The sequence below is a fragment of the Myotis daubentonii genome, chromosome 2, assembly GCF_963259705.1.
Source record: "Myotis daubentonii chromosome 2, mMyoDau2.1, whole genome shotgun sequence".
NCBI classification, from domain to species: Eukaryota; Metazoa; Chordata; class Mammalia; order Chiroptera; family Vespertilionidae; genus Myotis; species Myotis daubentonii.
The window spans coordinates 70979446-71004129 of record NC_081841.1 but is presented as its reverse complement, the minus strand read 5'-3'; the positions used below and the strand labels follow the sequence as shown (position 1 = coordinate 71004129).

The window sequence follows — 24684 nt, the reverse complement described above, 5'->3', positions numbered from 1 at the left end:
TTTTTTTTTCTTTTTTACAGGGAACACATACTTATAAAGTTTCAAAGGCAATTGTTTTTGCGAACCAGAAACCAAATGCAAGAGACACCTGGTGAATAGTAAATATCTAGACAGTAAGAAACTAAATCTGAACACCTTTATCAGAGAGGCACCACCCAGTTCGAGTGAACAAAAGATTCATGGTTTTCTCTTTCTCAAAGAGTTCACTTCTGTGTGTGTTCTGGTTGTGATCTTCTTTCAGCTGATAGTGGCTTTTGGTTACACACTCTTATCCTTCTATCTTCTGCCTGCCTCACAGCTGTTTAAAGTTCCTATTGGCCACCGCCATTATCTCGCTTTCAATCCAGCCACGGGACCCCGTGCCCTTACACAGACAACCCACTGGAGAGCGGCTTGCTTCTCTGACGGCTTCTTCCCTTCAGGAAAAGGCTCGTGCAACAAAGGAGGAGCGATACTGTTATGTCATTAAGGAGCTCCTGAAAATGCCGCAGACCTGTCCCAGGCCACAAAGGCGCCCTTGTGGGCTTGTTTATCTATAGGATGGTGAAAACCTAGGAAGTCACTTTGTTTGACTGCAGTGAAAAGCTTGAAATGGTCTCAAGCCCAGATTTGCTTTCATTAAAAAAAAAAAAAAAGATCAAAGGAGGAAAGTATCATCTCCAAATCTCACGTTCCTCCTTCTTTCGTGTCACCTCAACAAAAGGCATTAAGCACACTGCAGGTAATGATTAACTAACTGGTGGGCTTTTTACAGTGATTTTCAACTAGAATCTGCAATATTTATTTGCCTTTCTTATGCATTTATCTCCCTCATCATTGTAGACCAGAAGCCATATTTTGTTTGAGAGAGGGGGACCTCCAGTGTGAGTCAGATGAGAACATATATCACATAGGTGTATACTGGAGATCATGCAATATATTGTAAGCACTTACGCATGCTGATGAGGTAAAGATTTACCGACCAAATAAGTACTCGTGGCAAGGTCTTGGCAACTAATTACTGTCAACAACTGCTTACAATCCAAGCTCCAACACATCTGATAGCTAATTTTTATTTATTCAGAGATTTTAAATCAGTGGAGGGTGGAAACTCCTGATGGAAAAGTTGTGGATGCACAGTAGGAAACACCACCACCACTGCTATGTATGTTTGTGTTTATGTGTCTGTGTGTGGTGTGTGTGTTTGTGCCTGTCTGTATGATGTGTGAATCTGAGGTGTGTGTGGGGGATTGCTTGTGTCTGTGTGTGGTGATGGGGAAGCTCTTGGTTTGTAGACCTGTGCAGTAAGACTTGAAAATAGACTATTAGAGCTTAGCTTATTGATTTGAGAACCCCTGATGTACATACAAAACTTTAAAAAATTAAGTCTTTCTTTGACTCAGCAAATTTCATTACAAGGCAGCTCAGCTCATCTAAAAACAGAATAAATTGAAGATGCCAAGGTGTCTGGATTGTGACACCCATTTTTCCAGATAAAAGGAGAAAATAGCCCTGCTGGTGTGGCTCAGTGGTTGAATGTTGACCTATGAACCAAGAGGTCACCCTTTGGTTCCTGGTCAGGGCACATGTCTGGGTTGCAGCTCGATCCCCAGTAGGGGCATGCAGGAGGCAGCAGATCAATGACTCTCTCATCACTGACGTTTCTATCTCTCTCTCCCTCTCCCTTTCTCTCTGAAATCAATAAAAAATATATGTAAAAAAAAAAAAAGGAGAAAGTAACATTCCTGATTCAAAATCAGAAATTTCAAATTACAAGGGAATGTAGGAAAAGATCCTGGAAGTATATGTTTTGTCCTGAGATACCAGTGTATATAAGAGGCTTTGGCTGGAGTTGTTATGATTAGGCCTCTGCCCTGAAACCCCCAAATCCAACACGAGTCCCTCCCACACATATTGTTTAATGAGGAAGCAAAGAACTGCTGCTCTAATGGAAACTCTCTTTCCCAACTTATTTAGGTAGGACCTCCAACCAAGGAATTTACTGAAGTGGTCACCTGGACATTTCAATGCTCCTTCCCAAATTGATCCTGAGGACATTTTGCAATTTCAACGATACTTACAGGGATTGAAGGCTCCGCAAATTCTGCAGCGCTTCTGTGGGTACCTGCCTTAGATGGTTATTCTGCAGCATACTGCACATTAAAACAAATAAAGAAAAATATTAAAGAAAGCCAACAATAATTAACCATAACTGGCCATAGCTGTGTCAGGCACTGTTCTAGATGTCAGGGAAACAGCAGAACATCAGACAAACCCTTGGCCCCTGGGGAGCTTAAACTCCAGTGGGAAGTGACAGGTAATTAAAAGTAATGAATTTCACCCTATGAGCCAAGTGATAAGTACTACGAATATAATACAAAACATAGATTTGGGATAGATAGTAACAAAGAGTGAGATTTTTATTTTAAAGGAATGGAAGGTCTCTCTTAGGAGCTGATATTTGAGTAGAGACCAGAATGGAGTCAGGGAGCAGATCATGTGAATATCTGGGAGGAGCTACTGAGGAACTGGGAAGAGCAAGTGCAAAGGTCCTGAGGTTGGAGCTTGCTTGACTTGTTAAAAGAGCAGCAAAGGATCAATTGTGACTGAGGAGGAATGAGTGAGAGGAAGAGATTGGGTGAGAGAACCTGAGGCCATCTCATGGAGCACTTTCGGGCCATAGTAAAGCTTTATTTTAAATGTGATAAGAAATTCTCGTTGAAGGGTTTAAGTGGGAAATGATGTGATCGTACTTGTTTTTAAAGGATCACTGTGGTGACTAATTAGATTAGACAAAATGAAAATAAGGGTATCATAGGAGTCTATTAAAGATCTCTTTTCTTGCTCATGGTCATATTTTGATATAAATTACATTCTTTCTGTGAAGTAGTTGCATTTTTGCTCACCTAGGTTCAACAATTCTTTTCAGAACATAGAGACTACAGAATGGAAACAATGAGATAAAAACATACTATTGCAAATGGGAAAATAGCACGGAAAAATTCCCATTAGATTCCTTATATTTTGCTACCTTATTCATAAAATAACACAATAATTTTGCAGCCACTCCCATCCCTCTGAGTATTGCATGGTCCATGTAAGCTAGAGGCAGAAGACTGTTTTAGGAGAGTAGACATTTTACAGAAAATTTTCTGCTTATTAGGTAACAAACTTATATTTGGATTTCAGAAACAATTTGCCTGGTTCCCTCATCACCACAATTGAAGTTTCTTTTCATTAGATGACTAACTGGGATTCAGCTCCCTGTATGTCTAACTCTTGAGGGATATTTGCTGAATGTACAAATTCTCAAGTTGAATGGTGTCTGGTATGATTAAGGTGTAGTGAAGAGCATGGGTTCTTGAATTTGAATACCTCTTCCCTGCCACTAGCCATGTGGTCTGAGCCAAATCACCTAATCTTTCCATGTCTCAGGACCAGTAATCATACTCCCCCGCAAGGTCATTGTGACCATCCAATGAGTGAAAGTATATAGAACAATACCTGCCACATAGTAAGCATTCAATAAAAGTTGACCCTTTTGTATGAATTGATGAACCACTTCTCAAAACTAACAATACAGTGAGATGGTACTGACTGCAACAGTTTAATTGAGAAAACAAAATCAGCAGCAACAATAGCTACAACAACAAAACCTGTGCCAGAGGTTGGTTCTCAAACTTTAGGGTTTAGCAAAATCCACTGAAAGGCTTGCTAAGTCATAGTCTGCTGGCCCCACCCCCAAAGTTTTCAGTTCATTAGGTTGGGGTCGGGACCAGAGAATTTGCACTGTTGTCTGTGCTCTGGGCAAGGCACCACAGACTGAGACCCACCCTATGCTATGCTAAGTATTTCTGATACAATATTTTCAGATGAACTTGAGGCTACACTGAGCTTGGAGATAAGTCCTAAGGTTTAAGTCTTGGGAAGCAAATCATTCAACCTAACTGACCCTTGATTTTTCATCTGTATAATGGGAATAGAATAACATCTGATTAACAAGGTGTTTGACAATTAAAATTTAAAGGTGTTTATTATACTTTCATATATGCAAATACAAATTCATATACAAATAATATGTGAAAGGTCTTTGGAGGTCATAAAATTTATGCTTTTCTCACCATGACTGAGATTCTGTTTTCTAAGGAATATACTTGTGTTACTTGTATTCCAAAATTTTACTCAAATAATTTCATTATGTTAAACTTGAATTCAACTAACATTTCATAAATCAAGAGTCTCAAAAAATATGTTAATTCTTTACAGACCAAGTCAAGTTTTAGGGAGATCTCACACTTCACTGACCAGTTTGGGAGTCTCAAAAATTGTAGGTTGAATTCTGTATGCTGCATAATTTACCTGAACATTAAAAGCTCACATTTCTATGTTATTTTACACTTTTCCAAGCAGTTTAAATATGGTATATAATTTTAATTTCATAGAAATGTTTTCTTTTTCTTTTTTTTTTAAATATATTTTATTGATTTTTTTACAGAGAAGAAGGGAGAGGGATAGAGAGTTAGAAACATCGACGAGAGAGAAACATAGATTAGCTGCCTCCTGCACGCCCCCCACTGGGGATGTGCCCGCAACCAAGGTACATGCCCTTGACCGGAATCGAACCTGGGACCCTTGAGTCCGCAGGCTGACGCTCTATCCACTGAGCCAAACCGGTTCGGCAGAAATGTTTTCTAAGTCATTAATTGTTGAGTGATTAATCATGATAAGATACATGATCATCAATGTCTAAACGTTGTAGGTAGTATATACTGGTACAAAGTGTATATTAATTGTTCTCCTATGCTTTGCTAACCAAAAAGTGAAACTATTAAAATGTGGTCTTCCTAAAATATCGTAAAATTGGAGTAGAGGACAGGAGATATTTAGATGGTTTTCCTTCGTTGAATAGTTGCAAACTTTCTCAGTAACTTTATATTCCTGGCCTCAGAAAATGGAATTTAACAAGCTTTATTAATGATAACTTTTAAAGCTACTCTTGACTTACCCCCTAACAATTTAATTTTTCAACTTATACCAGTAAAACACCAAAAATATAATTTAAAAAACCCACAATTTAAATCCTGATCTTTCCCTAAATAAAGAACTTTTGCTTAATTACTTTCAAATGACAAAACAAGAGCAAGTTATCTCCATTACATCCTTATAAGTCTCCAGTGAGTTAATTAGAAAATTCTATTTTTGTTTAAGATATTCCAGAGGGAGAAGAAACAATTAAAGGGTTTACAGCACCATGGAGTGCAATTAAAACAGAAAGCATTCCCAACACGACTGCTGATTTCTTTTGCAAATGCTCTTTTATTGAATATATTGAATATAAGCAGAATGTGCATGAACAGAATATGGGTTTAGCCACTTATAACCTCATTCTTTTTTTTTCATTCACATATGGGGAAGAAAAGAAAATGAAACACTTTCTCTAGAGACAAAGGATGACTTCATAGTTTTTTAATTTCTTTCCCGGAGGAGCTTTAAAATACTCACTACTCCATACAACATCCCCATGCTACTCAACAGCACAATATTTTGGTTATCTTTTTTGCCAACAGGACTAAATAAGAATATGAACAGTGAGTGAATCAGAGGGAGATGAAGAGATAATATGTTGAACGGGGACTTTGTAACAATCGATGGCTTGGTCCTTAGGTATTCCCTCTACCCAATTGTCCTGTGTTTAGGTATCAAGTAGCTATTAAGGCTCTATTCTGGGCCTATGTGGGAATGAGAACAGTTTGGCTAATTGTGACCTTTCTATGGTTAGTTTTACCCATCCCCTCTATGTGGCTTTGGTTCTGGTAGCGGGTGGCAGGAAATGAGTCATTCTTTGACTGAATGGCCTACATAAGACAATGTACCTTTGTTGAGGACAGCCTGGTTCAGAATCCCACTGGACTGGGTATTTTGGAATACAGAACCAATAACTTATTTTTTATGAAGGTCAATATTTACAGGGGTAATAATCTTAAACATTAGTGATCTTCTAGAGCTCATAGTAACAAGTTTGGATATAAAACAATCCCAGCCAAGGGCGGCTATTGCTGTCTTCATTGTGCATCTCAGTGGATTGCACCGATAGTATCTTTTTACAATATGCCCTCCTTATACTCGTCAGGGTCCCAGATAAATATTACTTTTATATTATCTTTCTTACCATGCTACAGTGCAATCAGTTATTTCTTTCTTCTTATGACTTTTGGACTTTATAAAACAATTGAGAGTTTACATGAGGATGAGGTCTGTATTTCTTTTTTTTTTTTGTTTTTGTTTTTGTTTTTTAATTAAATCTTTATTGTTCAGATTATTACATTTGTTCCTTTTTTTTCCCCCCCATAACTCCCCTCCTCCCAGTTCCCGCCCCACCCTCCACCCTCACTCCCCACCCACTGTCCTCATCCATAGGTGCACGATTTTTGTCCAATCTCTTCCCACATCTCCCACACCCCTTTCCCCCCCAAGAATAGTCAGTCCATTCCCTTTCTATGTCCCTGATTCTATTATAATCAACAGTTCATTCTGTTCATCAGATTATTTATTCACTTGATTCTTAGATTCACTTGTTGATAGATGCATATTTGTTGTTCATAATTTGTATCTTTACCTTTTTTCTTCCTCTTCCTCTTCTTAAAGGGTACCTTTCAGCATTTCATATAATCCTGGTTTGGTGGTGATGAACTCCTTTAGCTTTTCCTTATCTGTGAAGCTCTTTATCTGACCTTCAATTCTGAATGATAGCTTTGCTGGATAAAGTAATCTTGGTTGTAGGTTCTTGGTATTCATCACTTTGAATATTTCTTGCCACTCCCTTCTGGCCTGCAAAGTTTCTGTTGAGAAATCAGCTGACAGTCGTATGGGTATTCCCTTGTAGGTAACTGAGTTACTTTCTCTTGCTGCTTTTAAGATTCTCTCTTTGTCTTTTGCTCTTGGCATTTTAATTATGATGTGTCTTGGTGTGGTCCTCTTTGGATTCCTTTTGTTTGGGGTTCTCCGCACTTCTTGGACCTGTAAGTCCATTTCTTTCACCAGGTGGGGGAAGTTTTCTGTCATTATTTCTTCAAATAGGTTTTCAAAATCTTGCTCTCTCTCATCTTCTGGCACCCCTATAATTCTGATGTTGGTACGCTTGAAGCTGTCCCAGAGGCTCCTTACACTATCTTCGTATTTTTGGATTCTTTTTTCATTTTGCTTTTCCGGTTGGATGTTCTTTGCTTCCTCGCATTTCAAATCATTGACTTGATTCTTGCGCTCCTCTGGTCTGCTGTCGGGTGTCTGTATAATATTCGTTATTTCAGTCCGTGTGTGCTTAATTTCTAGTTGGTTCCCCAATATAAGATCGAGGGTCTTATTAGTTTTCGTGTAGAGCTCATTAAGTTTATCGGCAGCTTCTAAACAGTTCTTGAGAGACCTTAAAAGTGTGGTTCTGAACTCTATTTCTTCCATTGACAATTTTGTCCTGTTTCTTTGTCTCCGCATTTTGTTATGCTTCCTTGGTGCACCCCCTAGTGGTCTTTGTTCGCAGTCTTATAGATAAATCTTGATTGTTGTAGCTAATTCCAGGGAGGGTTTGACCTCCAGGCCAAGTGGCTATGAGAATCAGCTGTGTCAGCAGTGAGAGAACTTCTGTCCTCTAGGGAGGTGCTAATCTAGCCTTTGCCTGAGGCTATCCGGCAAATGGTTCTGCGCTGGGCTTGGGCGGGGCGGGTCGCACAGGATCAACAGGGTGGGCCGGAGAGAGCAGTTATGGCAGCTCTCAGTCCTGTCCCCAGGGGCTCTGCCTCTCTGAGTCCCAGCACCCGCTGGAAAGCTCGGAGAGAAAGCTGCACTCGCTCTGACCGAAGCCAGACGGTCCCGCTTCTCCCGTTTGAGTCTGGGTCCCTAAAGACTCGCCCGGATCTGGTGCTCAGAGTCTGCGACTCCCTCCCGATTGAAAACAACAACCGCGCCCTCCGCCGCCAGCCCGCTCCGCGCACTCCGCACCTCAGAATTTGACTTCAGCACTGCGCCTCCTCTGAGTGTCCTTATGCGTTTCTCTTTCCTCCTAGTTGTAGGACTTCCACTCAGCCAGCGTTCCTGTGGTTCTGGGTGATGTCCCTTCCGTTTTTTGGTTTCACTTTTGAAGTAGTTGTTCAAAGCAGCAAACTCCAGCGTTAACCTATGCCGCCATCTTGGTTCTCCTCCGAGGTCTGTATTTCATGTTTCCCTGCTATTTAATGATAATTGTTTGTAAGAAGTTTTACATTGCCATGGTTATATATCTTTAATTGTTTTGTGGTGTTTGGGGTACTTGTTCTACTGCACTAACAGTGTTTTTAACTAAATATGTGGTTAGAAATCATATAATACCTAGAACAGACAGGATACAAAAGCTGAATTAATTATTCAATAATTTTGAGAGAATATGTTTATTCCATGTAATTTTTCCTGTACAAAGTATTAGTCTTATCAGAACTTCTTAAAAAACTTTTCAGTATTATTAGGTATGAAAGTATTCTTGATTTACATTTGGTGTAGAGGAACAGTCAAGTATGAAGTGGTAGGTAGAATCTTTATGCTGGGCTGTTCTGCGCATGACAAGACAGCTTACTACAAGTATACCATCTGGAAAAACAGGACACCCTCACAAATTTCCAAAGCACTCTATGGCAGGAAGAACCACTGTGGTTGGGAACCATTGCTTTAACACTGAAATACTTTCAAAATATTTGACAATTGAATTTGCTCCTTAGATATTAATCCTTAAGTAGCAAAGTAAAGGGAAGAGTGCATACAATTCCTGGCAGGAGTCTTGCTCCTCTTGAATCCTCCTCACCTTGACAGTGATCTAGGTAAACTGAACAGTCTGAACATGCCACTCCCTTGCTTTCATCTCTTCCTTTGCTCCTCATTATGCCTACCACATAATAATGTCCATGTTTTTTTGACAGAATATATGGGATTCCTGTGACCAGGACTCTTTCTACTTTTCCAGGCTCTTTTCCAGATACTCTCCACCTCCTCCTAAATGCCTGAGCCCCAACCTGCTTGGGCTGCCTGCATGCCAGGTACTCCTTGCCACTGTGTCTCTGTGCATATTGTCCTCTCAAGATTCAGATCCTAGGTCATCTCTTTGGGGAAACATCTTTTCTAGGAAGCTGAACCTTAACCATCAGATGGGACTAAATTCTTCTCAAGCTCTGTAGTTCCACAGTGCCCTACACACAGTTCTAGACACTTTAAGAATTACAGGTGAAAAAAAAAAGAATTATAGGTGATCTATTTGTCTTGATCCCACAATCTACCACTAGATTATAAGCTCTTCAGAGCATGACCACACTTATGGATCATTGTATTTGCAGCAGTAATGCATTCAATGCCACTTTGAGTCTCACACTTACCAGGCTTTGCTGAGCCCCTGACTGTATAGAAGACAGGAGACATTGATTAGTTAGGAGAGGATAGATGAGAGAGTCTAACTAAACACCACATTCCATTCTGGTAGAAGAGGTACATATAAAAATGACAAGCATGAGAGATAACCTGTGATTTTCATTTTTAAGTCAGATTAATCCAACGCTCTCTGAAGTGTTTAGGCAAAATACACTGTAAGAATCAGCAAAAGTGTCAAAAGTACTCTGGGTAAATAACACCTGCTGACAGGGAGAAGCCCACATTGTTGAGAATGCAACTGATAATCCATTAATAGACATATGGCATTAGGTCTACATCATACAAAATGAAGAAGAGCTGACAAGTCTAGAAACCCCTTGTCCTCTCCGTATCATCCATCTGGATCATTTATTCCACCAGTATTTCCTGAGTGTCTACTATGATTCAGGCATGTTCTAGAACAGGGGTGGGAAAACTTTTTGAGTTGAGGGACACAATGGGTTCTTAAACTGGACCGGAGGGCCTGAACAAAGGCATGGATGGAGTGTTTGTGTGAACTAATATAAATTCAAAGTAAACATCATTACATAAAAGGGTACGGTCTTTTTTTTTTTTTAGTTTTATTCATTTCAAATGGGCCAGATCCGGCCTGCAGGCCGTAGTTTGCCCACGGCTGTTCTAGAAGCTGGGGATAGACCAGTAGCCAACACAGACAACATCTCCAGTTTCATGGACATTTAGTGCAGTATGATTAAAATTAGAAATATATAATTAGAAAATTAAAAAATCTTATCAGAAGATTATACTAAAATTAAGTAATTCAAATATGAAAATTCAAAAATGTAATATTATAATTCTAACGATCATATCTAGTCTATATCTAATCCCTAGATATTCTTATTACATAATTTATATGTATTAACATTATATAATCACAATTTACATATAATTATGATGGCTAATGATACATTTATTACACACAGACACGGATATGCAGACACACATACACTCTAGCTCAGTATATCTGATTTACATTTTGTTAAGTGAATTAAGATGATCAGTTCCAGTATAATCAATTTAACACGTATCCAAAATGCTTAAGGGTACATAGGTCAACAAAGGGAATATATTCCCTTATTTGTCTTATCCAAACTTGATTTATGTGATGTATTTAGAAGGGTTCCAAATATTTTGCTGTGTTCATGGGCACATAGGTGTACTAAAGTTGATGCTATAACTCAGAATCCTACCACATAATGAATTAACATTAGCATTTGGCAATGTGACAATTTAAAAATATTTCTGCCTCAAAGCAAAAATAATTCAAAGCTGAGGGGACCAAACCCAATGATCTAAGCAGACCAAAAATGGTTCTGCTGTTGAATTTGACCTTTAACTAATATTTAACAAATATATTTAAACTAAATTACTTTTTAAATAGCCTATGTATCCCTGAGGTGAATAAAATGCAGTTTCCGTTAAGCAGGAATAAATCAAATGCCCTTTTATTGTTTATAACTTTTATCTCAAAGAAAGAAAATAAAGTCAGGGTATTTTCTCAGAGATAAAATTTTCCCATTATGAGTTTCAATTTGAGTTACCTATCTCTACCTAGGTGCTTTTTCCCCCCTACACAGAATAAACTGAAATAAATTAAACAATGGGTACTAGAATAAGGAGGTAGTCAATAATAATGAGTCTTCTTATAAACAAATTGGGAAGCTGGACATTAAATAATATGAAAACCCACTTTTACAAGTCTCAATGAATTAATATTTATCAAATAGTTACTCATTGTATCTACAATTACTAGGCTTTTTCACATCTATTCACAATTGTAACATAAACTTGATTTTTTAAAGCAGATCTTTAATCATAAGAAAACAAACTTTGCAAATGGTTTGAAGATGTGATCTCATTATGTTAGCATCATGGTGATTTATTCACTTGGTGATCAAAATGATTCAAGAAATCTCGCCAACATCATAACACAAAAGGAAATGAAATACTTTTTTTAAAAAGTTTGAGTTGATAAGTTGGTTATTTAGAGGCAAACAATTTTAGATATTAAAGTTAGAAAAAGAGAGGTGAATTTTTTTCACACAAATCCAGCCAGGTATAATATTGCTCTATGGGGTACCAATGAAGGCAGACTTGAATTTAGATGAATTATCCCAAATGCTCCAAATAGGTTATTTGAGGAACTCAGTCTTTACAAGTTAATTAGCATTCACTTGCTGCTAAAGTCAGAAATGTACCAGGTCACACCTGGTTTACTTACAGAACTTTAAGACTGTAGAGGCCAGCAAAGGCTCCCTTGGGAATGTATGTCAAAGCGTTTCCGGCAAGACGTCTGTGGGTTTGAAGGGAGAGGAGAGAGAGTGAGCACAGTTCTCTTCATGTGGAATTCATTTAGTTGTTAAAAAAACGCACAATACAATTATGTTCAAACCACAAATGCCAAAAACAATGGTAAAAAAACAACAACTTGTTTCGTTATAGTTTGTGAAAATTTTCTGTAAATTTCTAATAAAAAAGCTGGCAAAAGAAGTGCCTAAGAAGAAATATAATAAATTACCTATTTTACAGAAGTCATTTAATAGCTTACCTACACTATATATAACTCTCCTTTAACAATTTTTTTTTAATACAAAAGCTAGGCAAAGGGATAGAGAGCAGTGGGGGACAGTTGCCAGGGTGATGGGCTTATTATTACAGGTAAGATGGTGGGACATCCCCTGAGTGCTCCCGTGGGGAGCGGGCCTACGCCACCAGTTAGACATCCCCTGAGTGCTCCTGGACTGGAGAGGGTGCAGGCCAGGCTGAGGAACACCCCTACCCGCCAGTGCACGAATTTCATGCACCGGGCCTCTAGTAAATAAATAAAGAGAAATAAAAGGGTCCTTCTGATGGGACCTTTTCTTTCTTGTTTATTTAAAAAAATTTAACATTTATTTTAATTTTCTATTACAGTTCACATTCAATATTATTCTGTATTAGTTTCAGGTGTACAGCATAGCGGTTAGATAATCATACTTTACAAAGATGGGAGCTTTGTAGAGGGGAGACTAGAGCAAGAGTGGAAACAGACACAAAGGGAGTTCACACGGAGATGCTGGTGCAACACAGCTGTGGTGGAGGAGGAGAGAAGGGTGGGACTTGATGTGGAAGAAAGAAAAATCCAACCGGCAAACCACCAGCACCAAGGGGAAATGTAGGCCGTCAAAAAATAGTAACATTTTATATTTATGGGTACATTATAGACAAGCCACATGCATTTGATCGGTTATCCCAAGTACTATACACAATACTGGAGTAATGAATTGTGTATGATCGTGACATACTAGTCAAAGAATTGTTTATTGTCACAGAAAGGCTCAGACTTGGTTGATGATCACAGATGGCTTAACTGATCAGACTAAACTGACTAGTAGCTGTTCAGGGACAGCGAAAATGTCCCTAACTCTCCTGTTCACAGCCTTGACTTCGGTAGCACATCTCTGAGTTCTAGAACAGAGCCTTGAGATGGGGCTTCACTCTTACTGCTGCTTACGGTATCAAGCAGCTTGATGGTTTCTGAGACCTTGACTTTGGAAAGGAAAAAGAGAGAGAGAAAAGGATGTATTTATTTTATTAGTTTAAATTACTGTTAGGGTAAAAACCTTCCCGTTACATTTCCTGAAACATAACTCACTTCACACGAATTGTTTTTCTTCTCTGGGCATGGACTTTGAGAATCCTACGTCTGTGTTCAGAACTAATTTGGGAACCACTGACCTGTGTTATCGGGGGAGTTTGTCTTCAAGCAAAGGAATTTATGATGTGTTATTGGCTACTTGCTGGGCCGATGGAAGATCTATCTCATTGACAAAAATAACAATTTAAGGAAATCATTGCCTCCTTCCCCTCTTATTTCTTTGCCACAAGGGATGGTTTTAGTAATTTCAAACTATAGGAAAAAGAGACGTTCAGATGAATACACAAACAGCGAGATCTGCACACAAATCTTTCCTGTGACAATTTGAAACAACAAATCTCTGGGCTACTGCATTCCGACCCTAGAGACCTAGAACCAAATTGGCTGAGAAGTTGTTTTTCTCTCTGTTTCTAAAATTATTTCATGGGGATATCTCTTTCATTATCTTCATTTCTACAGTGAGATACAAATTCATAAGAAGAAATTTTTCTATCATATGAACAAGATCCTGCTCCATACATAAGATCCATATTGTACCACTATTATTAGTTTTACTGACTTAACTGCCATTAAAAAGAAAAAAAAAGTAGATATATTCTTCAAATGAAAAAAGTAATTAGATGCTTTAGTGCTGTAACAACCTATGAAAATATGTTTGAGAACGTATGTTTCTTTGAAACTTTACACTAATTTGGATCTCTAAAGTAGAGTAACATAGAGGTTTTTTTGGGGGAGTGGGTGGGAGAAGGGTTAGCTTGATTTTGTAAAATAGAGGGACAAGAGCAAATGAATCAGATGTGGCCCTGATTCCTCCTCTCTGGACATTGGCCTGGAGAGAAAGAAGCCTGTGTGGATAAAATGGGGTGAGCACTGAGAGCAGAGGGGGGTGCCTGACTGCTTTCTGATTGGCACCCTTGGGAAAATTATTGAGCAAGAAATAGTGGTCCAACATGGGTCACCTCGGCCAGGTTCCAAAGGCAGAGCAGCATTTTCAGAGCTAAGCAGAGGGCCAGGCCAATGCTACCAGCCCTCCCAGGTCTGTTCTTGGGAGAACTCTGTTGACTTCTAACTCTTAGTTGTTTTGTGTGCTTTTCTTTCCTTTCCATTTTTGGTTTCCTTTCTTCTCACCATGAATTTGCTGTGAGACTTAACACAGTCACTTTACTTCCCTGGATGTCATTTTCTGTATTTAAAAAGAAGTGGGGTTCTTCCGCTAAGGTTTCTTTTCTGCCCTAAAACTGATTTTGTCCCACGTTCATTGTTCTGCTTATCCTTATTCTTTTCTCTCACCTCCTCCCTCCACCCTGCTTTTTTCTTTTTGCTAAGAGTAAGGTTTCTTTATTGCATGTCACTAACATTTCAAAAGTACTTTGTCACACTTTATACCAGGAGGTAGATCAGAGGTTTTTCTTATTCTCACTTTGTAGACAAAGATATCAAAGCTCAGAAAGGTTTAATGTAAAATGAAAAACGGTTGCTTTCCGATTTCATGTAAACTTAATCTAGCCTTTTCTTATGGAGCATGAAGCTATGTAACAACAGTGCTACTTAAGTAATTAGCAGAATGAACTTGAATATGGTATCCTTATGATTTAAAAGGAGATGTTTCAGATTACTTAGCAAATTCATTCTGGCTCCTAGAAGTTACTGCTTTATTTTCCAACATTTACAAAGTGCACGAGACCTGGAGAGCACATATTCTAGATATGCTAAATTAATTTGTAATTAATGATATTATAATTAGGGACTTTCAAAAGACAATAAAGTTAAAAAAATGAAACCAAATATAATAGTCAATTGAGATAGACTATTCATGATTCTATTCAATTGATTAAGTGTTCTTGTTGTTTCTGGGGCCACCACATGTACCAGGTTTGGCTTTGGGTCTATGCAGACGGAAGCCAAGTGTCTGGGTCATCAGAGTTAGACACAAATAGGATGAACTCAAGTCAACTGTAATCTATTAATCTTGCCTGTGCTGGCAGTAATGTATCATTGTTGAAGTTGACCAAGCCCACCTGTGGTAGGTTTTCCTTTATAAGATGTCCATGCTAGTCACAAGGGCCCACATACTTAAAGTTTAGCCCTCTGGAGTTCATCTTTGTAAGATTTGCTGAAGCCTTTTGGATACAAAGACCATGACATTCCATCAACTGCTTTCCTTCCCATTGGGGGGGAAAGTGTCTTTCCTAATATGTCTCAAGAAATTATAATTTTCAAAGACCATGTTATGTCCCCTCCCTCCCATCAGTGAGTTAAGCATATTTAATTGCTCAAATCCAGCCAAAAATCTCATTTTCTTAAACAGTATATTTATGAGTTGTCCATTTGTTTTCATTATTAGATAGGATTAAAAAAATCAGATTTTGAGATTTGAGGGCTAAGGCCCACTGGACTGAATAAATGAACTCCTCAGGACAAAAGGGGGATCCTTTTGTGGGCATATGACCTATGGTATTTTTAACCACAAGACTAATGAAGTTCAATTTTCAACTCCTTTCTGAAGTCTTCCTTAATTACCTGAGTCCACAGTCAACTTTCCTGTAGTAATTATCTTATACAAGGCTGTCTATAAAGGTTAATTTTATATTCTACCTGATTTGATGATAGCCTTCTAAGGTCAAGAATCTTACTGCCTGCCCAGAGCAAGAAGCTGAATCAATATTGATTGATTGACCACTTTCTCTTATTTCCAAAGACAGTTGGCGGTAGTGCTACAGTTGCTTCAGGTCTGGCATAACTATTCCAAGATGGTTGCCAGTCATTACATACCCAGATCAGGAGCAGCTGAAGAACACCCCTTCTTCATTACTTACCAAATTTAAATCCATTGATTTCTCTGAGCACTTTCAAAAGCCACGCACAGTGCTTTTGAGCATACAAATAGTGCCTACCTTTTATTAAACAATGCATAAGTCCTAGTCACAATGTTATCCTATCTAATAAAAGAGAAAAATGGTAATTGGCGTACGACGATACCCTTTTCATTGGCTAATCAGGGCTATATGCAAATTAACTGCCAACTAAGATCAGCAGTTAACTGCCAACAAGATGGCGGTTAATTTGCATATGTAGGCACAATGCAGGGAGGCGAAAGGGAAAGCAGGAAGAAGCCCCCTGCCAAGGAGAATCAGGCGACTTTGCTGCCCTGGCCAGTGATAGCAGGAAGTAGGGGTGGAGCCAGCGATGGGAGCTGGGCACGGTCGAAGCTGGCAGTCCCGGGAGCTAGGGGTCCCTTGCCTGGGCCTAAAGCGGAGCCCACGATCGCGGGGCCACTGCAGCTGTGGGTCCCCGCTGCCCGGGCCGGACGCCTAGGCCAGAGGTGTTAGGCCTGGGCAGGGGCGGAGCCTGCAACCACGGGGAGCTGGGGGTCCCCTGCCCAGGCCTGACACCTCTGCCGGAGGCCTCAGGCCTGGTCAAGGGGCCGATCCGGTGATTGGTGATCAGAGGGTGATGAGGGTCAACTCCTCTGGCCGAGGCATCAGGCCTGGGTTGGGGGCGGAGCCGGGGATTGGGGGGATATGATGGTCCCCTTGCCCAGGCCTGAAGCCTGGGTCAGAGGCGTCAGGCTTGGGCGGGGGGTGGAGCAAGCGATCAGAGGGAGATGGGGGTCCCCTGCCCAGGCATGATTCCTGGGCCAGAGGCCTCAGGCCTGGGTGGGGGCCAGAGCCAGTGATAAGGGGGAGATGGGGGTCCCCTGTCCAAGCCTGACACCTCTGGTGGAGGCGTCAGGCCTGGGCAAGGGGCCGATCAGGCGATTGGAGGGTGATGGGGGTCTACGCCTCTGGCCGAGGCATCAGGCCTGGGCTGGGGGCAGAACCAGTGATGGGGGGAAATGAGGGTCCCCTGCGCAGGCCTGACGCCTCTGTCAGAGGCGTCAGGCCTGGGCAAGGGGCCGATCCTGTGATTGGAGGTTGATGGGGGTCAACGCCTGAGGGCTCCCAGTATGTGAGAGGGGGCAGGCTGGGCTGAGGGACACTCCCCCCCACCCCCACACACCCAGTGCACGAATTTCGTGCACCGGGCCCCTAGTGTACTTTATAAACATTGTGATATTTAATTATTATAATCACATTAAGAAGTGACATGACTATTTCCCTTTTACAAATGGGAAAGTGAGCCTAAGAGAGGTCAAGTTATTTGCTCATGCTTACATAAAAAAGTTTACACAAGAGAATTTAGTTCAACGTAGCATTTTGGTTCTAAATTTTGGGTTTTTAAACATAACTTTGCTTAAAAGTAGGCTGGTTTGGAGCTTGGGTTGGTCTAAAAGAGGAATAACACAAGAACATGAATGGCTGCATCATTTATTATCCATAAGAAAGCTGTTGCTCACTGCTTCTTTTTTTTTTGTTTTTTAAATATATTTTATTGATTTTTTTACAGAGAGGAAGGGAGAGAGAGAGTCAGAAACATCGATGAGAGAGAAACATCGATCAGCCGCCTCCTGCACACCCACCACTGGGGACGTGCCCGCAACCCAGGTACATGCCCTTGACCGGAATCGAACCTAAGACCCTTCAGTCCGCAGGCCGACGCTCCATCCACTGAGCCAAACCGGTTTCGGCGCTCACTGCTTCTTAAAAATTTTTTTTAAAAATTGATTTCAGAGAGGAAGGGAAAGGGAGAGAGAGATAGAAACATCAATGATGAGAGAGAATCTATGATGGGCTGCCTCCTGCAAGCCCCCTACTAGGGATCAAGTCTGCAACCTAGGCATGTGCCCTTGACCAGGGTTGAACCGTGACCTCCTGGTTCATAGGTCATGGCTCAACTACTGAGTCATGCTGGCTGGGATGCTCACTGCTTCTTTTTCAAAGTCCTCCTCCCGTTGGGTTCCAGATCCCGTACAACCTTACTGCTCTTACCACTGACTGGTTGTTTTCTTTTTCTTGCTAGCCCCTTTTTAAGTTCTCATCCTCCAAACATACTAGTAGATGATTCTTAAGTGTCTGCCCTCACACCTTTTCTTTTTTTCTCTGTTTAGTGGTGTTTAAATTTTAGTGTGTATTACCATTGCTTTAGGAACCATAAAAAATTATGAGCCCCAGACCCCCAACCCAGATTTAGTGAATCCGAGTTTCTTGGGGGAAGGATTTGGGAATCTGCATTTTAACTAAGCAGCCCAGCCTGGCTCAGTTGTTGAGTGTCGACCTATGACCCAGGAGGTCACAGTTCAATTCCGGGTCTCAGGGCACATACTTGGTTTCGGGCTTGATTACCAGTGTGGAGCATGCAGGAGACAGCTGATCAAAGATTCCCTCTTATCATTGATGTTGCTATCTCTCTCTCCCTCTGTCTTCTTCTCTGAAATGAATAAAAATACATTTTTAAATAAGCAGCTCAGGTGGTTTTAATCTGGATAGAGAAACACACTGGGAACACAGAGTCCATACCCTCTCTCACAGTCCTCATCTGCCCCAACACCTTCCACAATCACCTCTTTGTGAGATTCTCCATCTTTATCTCTAGAGCAGGCTCATCATGCTCCGGACTCACATTCTCTCTGTTATTGACATTTGCAGTTGGATGTCCTGCTGGCACCTGACACTTATTATATCCGGAACCAGGCCTCCTCTTGTCTTCAAAATACCAATTGTTCCCCTCGAATTTCCTGTTTCTACTGACTGTGCCTTATCAGTGTCCTGGCATCTATTCTCAAAACCTTACTCAGCGTCACCCTCACTTTCAGAGTTCTCTTTCAGTGCCTATGTTCAATCAATTGATGAGTCCCTGACTCTCTTCCTCTGATGTGATGCTTCCATAGATCCCAGTGGGTCTCAGCAACGGCCAACCCTGTAGACTTTAACAAATGATGTCCTGGTCCCCACTGAGACCCATTAAATCAGAAGCTCTGGGAATAAGCCCTGGTGATTAGTTAATTTTAAAAACGCTCCAGGTGAGTCCAATGTACATTCAAGGTGGGAAACTCTGAACTGGTCCTCACATAATCTAATATTGATAAGTTAACCATCCCCAGAGACAATGATTCGCTCATTAATTAGGAGAGGTGATTAGTTAATGGATTTTATTTTTATTTTATTTTTTGTTAATCCTCACCCGAGGATATCCTTTCCATTGATTTTTAGAGAGAGTGGAAAGAAGAGGGAAGAAGACAGAGAAAGAGAGAGAAACATGGATGTTAGAAAGGCACGTCATTTGGTTGCCTCCTACATCCTGACCAGGGCCAGAGATCAAACCTGCAACCCAGGTACGTGCCCTTGACCGGGAATCGAACCAGCGACCCTTTGGTACTCAGACTAACACTCTCACCACTAAGCCAGGAGGCCAGGGATAGTTAATGGATTTTTACAGTTATCCAGAAGAGACAATAAGAACCCGGACTAGGTGGTGATAAAATAGAGTAAACAAATGGAAAGACAATGTGGGATGACTAGCTTTAGGACTTTGAAATTGGCTGATATAGAGGGCAGGAGAGAAAGAATGACAGACATAGTAATTGCAAGTTTGGATAATCAGAAAGCAGGAAAGGCAGGAGGAAAGCTCACCTGGAGATATATATATATATTTTTAAAAATACGTATTTTAATATATTTTTGATTACAGGTTCCTGAGCTCAATTCCAAGTTTCTGATTCACTAGGTTGGGGTGGGGCACAGAATTTACCGTCCTAAGAAGCTCACAGGTGGTGACAAGGCTGCTGGTCCAGGGACCATATTTTGAGATTTACTGGCCTATCTAGCACGCAAAGACAAAAGAGGTCTGAACTAGGAATGTTGATTTGGGGGGCTCATCCATGTAGCAGAAATCATTCAAATTTTGGGTTTCCTGCTCAAATAACTGCAATTATCTGCTGACTGGTCTTCAGCCTCCTCATGGGTTTCTTTGCTTCAATATTTCCCCAATATATTTTGCATACAGAAATCAGAACATTTTTTAAAAATCGTAAATTGTATTGTTTTAATAAGTTGCATACAACCAACCAGTGGCTTCCCATTGCTCTTATTTGAATCCTATACATTGTCTGATTGTTCTGGGCCTCTTCTCCAACCCCTCCCATGTCACTGTCCCTCCCTCTCATGCTGCTTCAGCCACACGGATCTCCTTTCAGATCCACAAACATGCCACATTCTTCCCCATCTCAGGGACTCTGCTCACATTATTCCCACCAGAACCACTCCACCCCTGCTCGTAGGACCACCAACTCGTCCTCATCCTCCTGATCTCAGTTTAGATGTTAGCTTCTTAGAGAGACTTTTCTCCTGTCATCCCTTGCTAATTATTCTCTACCTACCCGTGTTTGTGCTCTTCATCATTCTTGTCATAATCAAACATCATATGTGCGTGTCTCCTTGCTTATTATCTGTCTCCCCCACTAGACGGTAAGCTCCCCCTGGGTGGGCATTTCTTGAATGAATGAATGAACCATAGTTAAGTCCTATTCCCTCTTTTTTTTTAAAAAAAAAATATTTTAATTGATTTCAGAGAGGAAGGGAGAGGGAGAGAGAGATAGAAACATCAATGATGAGAGCGAATCATTGATCAGCTGCTTCCTGCATGCCCCACACTGGGGACTGAACCACAACCCAGGCATGTGCCCTTGACCAGAATTGAACCTGGGACCCTTCAGTCCACAGGCTGATGCTCTATCCACTGAGCCAAACCAGCTAGGGCGAGTCCTATTCACTCTTATGTTCCCAGTGGCTCAATAAATATGTGTTGAATGAATTAACTGAAAAGTACTCAGAAAGGATACAATAAAACTAAGTGCAGAAATTAGGGGAATGTCTACATTTTATAAGAGCTGGGAGTGAAGAAGAAAGGAACGCTAAAGGGAAAAAGAAGAGAAGGCAGAGAGGTAGGACACTTTCAGAATAGTGCCCTAATTATCATAACAAAAATGTGTATATATTACAGAATTTATATACATACACACATGCATACATATAAATACATACATATTCATGCACACACATACACATATACACACATGCATACACAAACACAGATATCTAAATGCCTGTATTCTGTATAGATAGGCTTTTGGAAGAGAAGCAAAACAATTTCCATGACATAACACTAGAGAAAAAAATAATTTCAAAGAAGCAGCATTCATAATCAATTACCAGATCTATGATGACTAGAGATTGAGCATTGCCAAAGCCCAGGGGCAGGAAGGTTATTCATGGGCATAAAGGTGTTTTCATTTTACGAACACAATCCAGTATGTAAATTACAGTTTACTAAAGTTTTTTCATCATGCTTTCATTTAATCCTCGGGAAAAAAATCTCAAAAGACAGGCAGGACAGCTCTCACCATTTTCAGCAACATGATGAGGAAGTAGAAGTAGCAAGCGTAGATTGTGCTTTCAGGAAGTTTGGTGGTATCTTTCCTTACAAATTTCATTTGCAACCACAGATACCTACTATTTATATAAAGATTCTTCAAGGCCAACCATAATATGAGCAAACAAGGCCAGGGAACAATAGTAACTCAGAAACTGACCTCCCTAGAGCTTCTCATGTTCCCTTCTTAAATCAAGCACTTGATTCCAAAAGCATTAGAATCTGGGAATATTGTTAAATACTGCTTGGAAATAAAAAACGTAGACTGTTTAAAATGGCAACGGCTCATTTTCCCTCTGGTTTAATCAGACTACCACCCTAAGTCTAATGGAACTGGTAGCTGTCAGCATTGGTGACAGCTCCCAACATCTGCACCTCACTCTAATGGACCAAGCGTAGAATCTTGTATGTGTCCAAATAGCAATCGTTAACATGACAGCCCTCGTGGAACTGAATAACTGAACTGGGTGGATGCTGTTGGAGAGAAATGCAACTATTGCCCAGGATGTTAAAATTGGGTAAAGAACTGTCTGCATTTGTTGTCTGTATCTATTAAAGCTCATAGTTGGAAATAGCTTTTCCTTCAAATCCTGGATACCTGGGATTACTGCAAAATCAAGCTCATGAACTAGGAAAAGAGGAAGTTACAAGCTTCTTTAAAGTGTTTTCATTTTACTAATACAACCAAATACGTAAATTAGTTTATCAAAGTCCTTTCATCAGCACTTCATCTGGTCCTCAGAAACATCTCAAGACACAGGCAGGAAGCAGCAGCTCTCACCATTATCCCCCAAGGCCCATGGAGGTCAAGTGGATGATTAGTTGGTAAGTGGCGGAGTCAGGACAGCACAGGAGTCCGGGGCTTCTGCCTCTACACAGCAGCAGCCTCCACACTCAAGTCAGATATGGCTTTTTATTTTTTATTTTTTATTAAGTTCTCCGTCTCACATCGCACCACCAGGATATTTGACCTGTGCATGTCCGGTCGCCTTGTAGATTTATAAAAAATAAATAAATGAGACCTGAATGTGCCCAAACTTGTGGCACAGGTAGTTAAGTATTCCAGAATGTCAGGAGAGGGAGAAAGAGGCAATGAACTGTGATGGTTCTTCTTTTTCTTTATTCTGGCTTTTATTCTATTTGCTCCAGGTTGTCATTCTCTCTAGGGTTACAATGCATTTTTTTTTTAAATATTAAGGCAGTGAATGCCTCTAGGGCTTTACTGATTCTTGGAAGATTTTATTTTACTTTATTATTATTTTTAAAAATATATCTTTATTGATTTCAGAGAGGAAGGGAGAGGGAGAGCGAGATAGAAACATCAATAATGAGAGAGAATCATTGATTGGCTGCCTCCTGCACATCCCTTACTGGGGATGGAGCCTGCCACCCAGGCATGTGCCCCTGACCAGAATCGAACCACGAACCCTTCAGTCCACAGGCCGACCTCTATCCACTGGGCCAAACTGGCCAGGGCTACTTTATTATTTTTTTAAAGACTCAAAACAAATGTTATTTTTTCCCTTTTTATTGAATTTATTGGGTGATACTGATTAACAAAATTATACAGGTTTCAGGTGCAGAATTTTACAACACATCATCTGTACACTGCATTGTGTGTTCACCATCCCAAGTCAAGCCTCCGTCCATTACCATTTACCTGTCTGTACCCTCCTTCACCTTGCTTAATGCCCCTTCCCCTGGCAATCATCACACTGTTGATTGTGTCCATAAGTTTTTAAACTATGGCACTGTTGATAAGTTCCAGTGATGAATGAGGAATGAACCATGGCTGTCTACAGGGTTTAAAACATAGTTAAATAAATTAAACTAGGGATATGATATACAGGGTGGGGCAAAAGTAGGTTTACAGTTGTGAGTAGGCAAAACACAGAGTTTACTGTATCATTATTTGTTAATGATTGTATTATTTTCCATACGAACATAATGTAAACTTACTTTCACCCCACCCTGTATTGGGAAATGAACAGTAAGGGGAAGAGTGGTAACTTGGATTTATTAACTGTGATTTTTAAAAGTTGAGTTTTGGGGTGAGAGTTTTATTTAATAGATAAAGAGATAAAGCACAGAGATGAGTAGCATAAACTAAATGAAAGAATACTTTCAGAACAATGCTTTAATTGTCATAACAAAAGTACATATTCACACACACACACACACACACACACACACAATGACAGCTATCTAAATGTCTGTATCTAGCTGTATGTTTGGTCATTTGTTAGTTCAGTTAGAATCCTATATGAAATACGCTGCTTAATTATATGCACAGATATGGAACAACATTAATTAAGATTTTGTATCTGTTGAGCAATGCTAAATTGATGAAATTCTACACCTGGAAATTCTGATGACACTTTTCTCATAGCCAATATGTAATGCTAGTGAATGAATAACCTGGATATCCAACCCCTACCTGCTAGGTAGATAGCTCTTGGTTGCTTTCTCTCTCATGCCTTCTTTTTCACTCCCTCACATATACACACAGACAGACACACTATTATTACGAAACTCAGTTTAAACAACACTTTAAGTGTTCCACTGTGTAACCTTAGCTGGTTTGGCTAATGGATAGAGCATCAGCCTGCGGACTGAAGGGGTCCCAGGTTTGATTCCGGTCAAGGGCACATGCCTGGGTTGCCGGTTCGATCCCCAGTGGGGGGCGTGCAGGAGGCAGCTGATCAATGATTCTCTCTCATCATTGATGTTTCTATCTCTCTCTCCCTCTCTGAAATCAATAAAAATATATCTATAATAATAAAAGCATAATATGCTAATTAGACTGGACATCCTTCCAGACAAAGCTGGGGCTGCCGAGGATGCCCAGGCTGCGGGGGAAGCCCGGGTCCCTGGTACCGGAGGGAAGCCTGGGTCCTGGGTGCCAGAAGGAAGCCGGTGCCGGCAGCTAGGGGAAGGAAGGCCCTCTTTGCATGAACTTCGTGCATTGGGCCTCTAGTATATATATAAAAACAAAGTGTTCCACTGTGTAAACTACTGTGCTAGGCACTGTCGAGGGAAAGAAAAGCACAGATTAAATACGCAATTTCTAAACTTCTTTCTATTTTCTGAGTCTGGCTCTGAGAGTGAGTTTGGATCTTAGCTCTGGCACATTCTGACTTCATTGTCTTGGTAAGTTCCTTATTTCTCTGTACTTTAGTTTTGTAAAAAAAGAAAAATTGTGAACTGGCCTGGCCAGTGTGACTCAGTGGTTGAGTGTTGACCTATGAACTCGGAGGTCATGATTCAATTCCCGGTGACGGCACATACCCGGGCTGTGGGCTTGATCCCCAGCATGGGGC

At 40.5% G+C, this 24684-nt stretch overlaps 1 protein-coding gene across 1 annotated transcript in view; it reads right to left on the bottom strand.

The window, feature by feature from the left end:
* LGR5 (leucine rich repeat containing G protein-coupled receptor 5) overlaps positions 1–24684 on the bottom strand; it is a 144379-nt gene that overhangs the window by 54721 nt on the left and 64974 nt on the right. The window contains exons 3-4 of the mRNA XM_059683647.1: positions 11642–11713; positions 2061–2132 (exon numbers count right to left, since the gene is read on the bottom strand). Coding sequence (XP_059539630.1) covers positions 2061–2132; positions 11642–11713 — 144 coding nt within the window. The remainder of the gene's footprint in view (positions 1–2060; positions 2133–11641; positions 11714–24684) is intronic.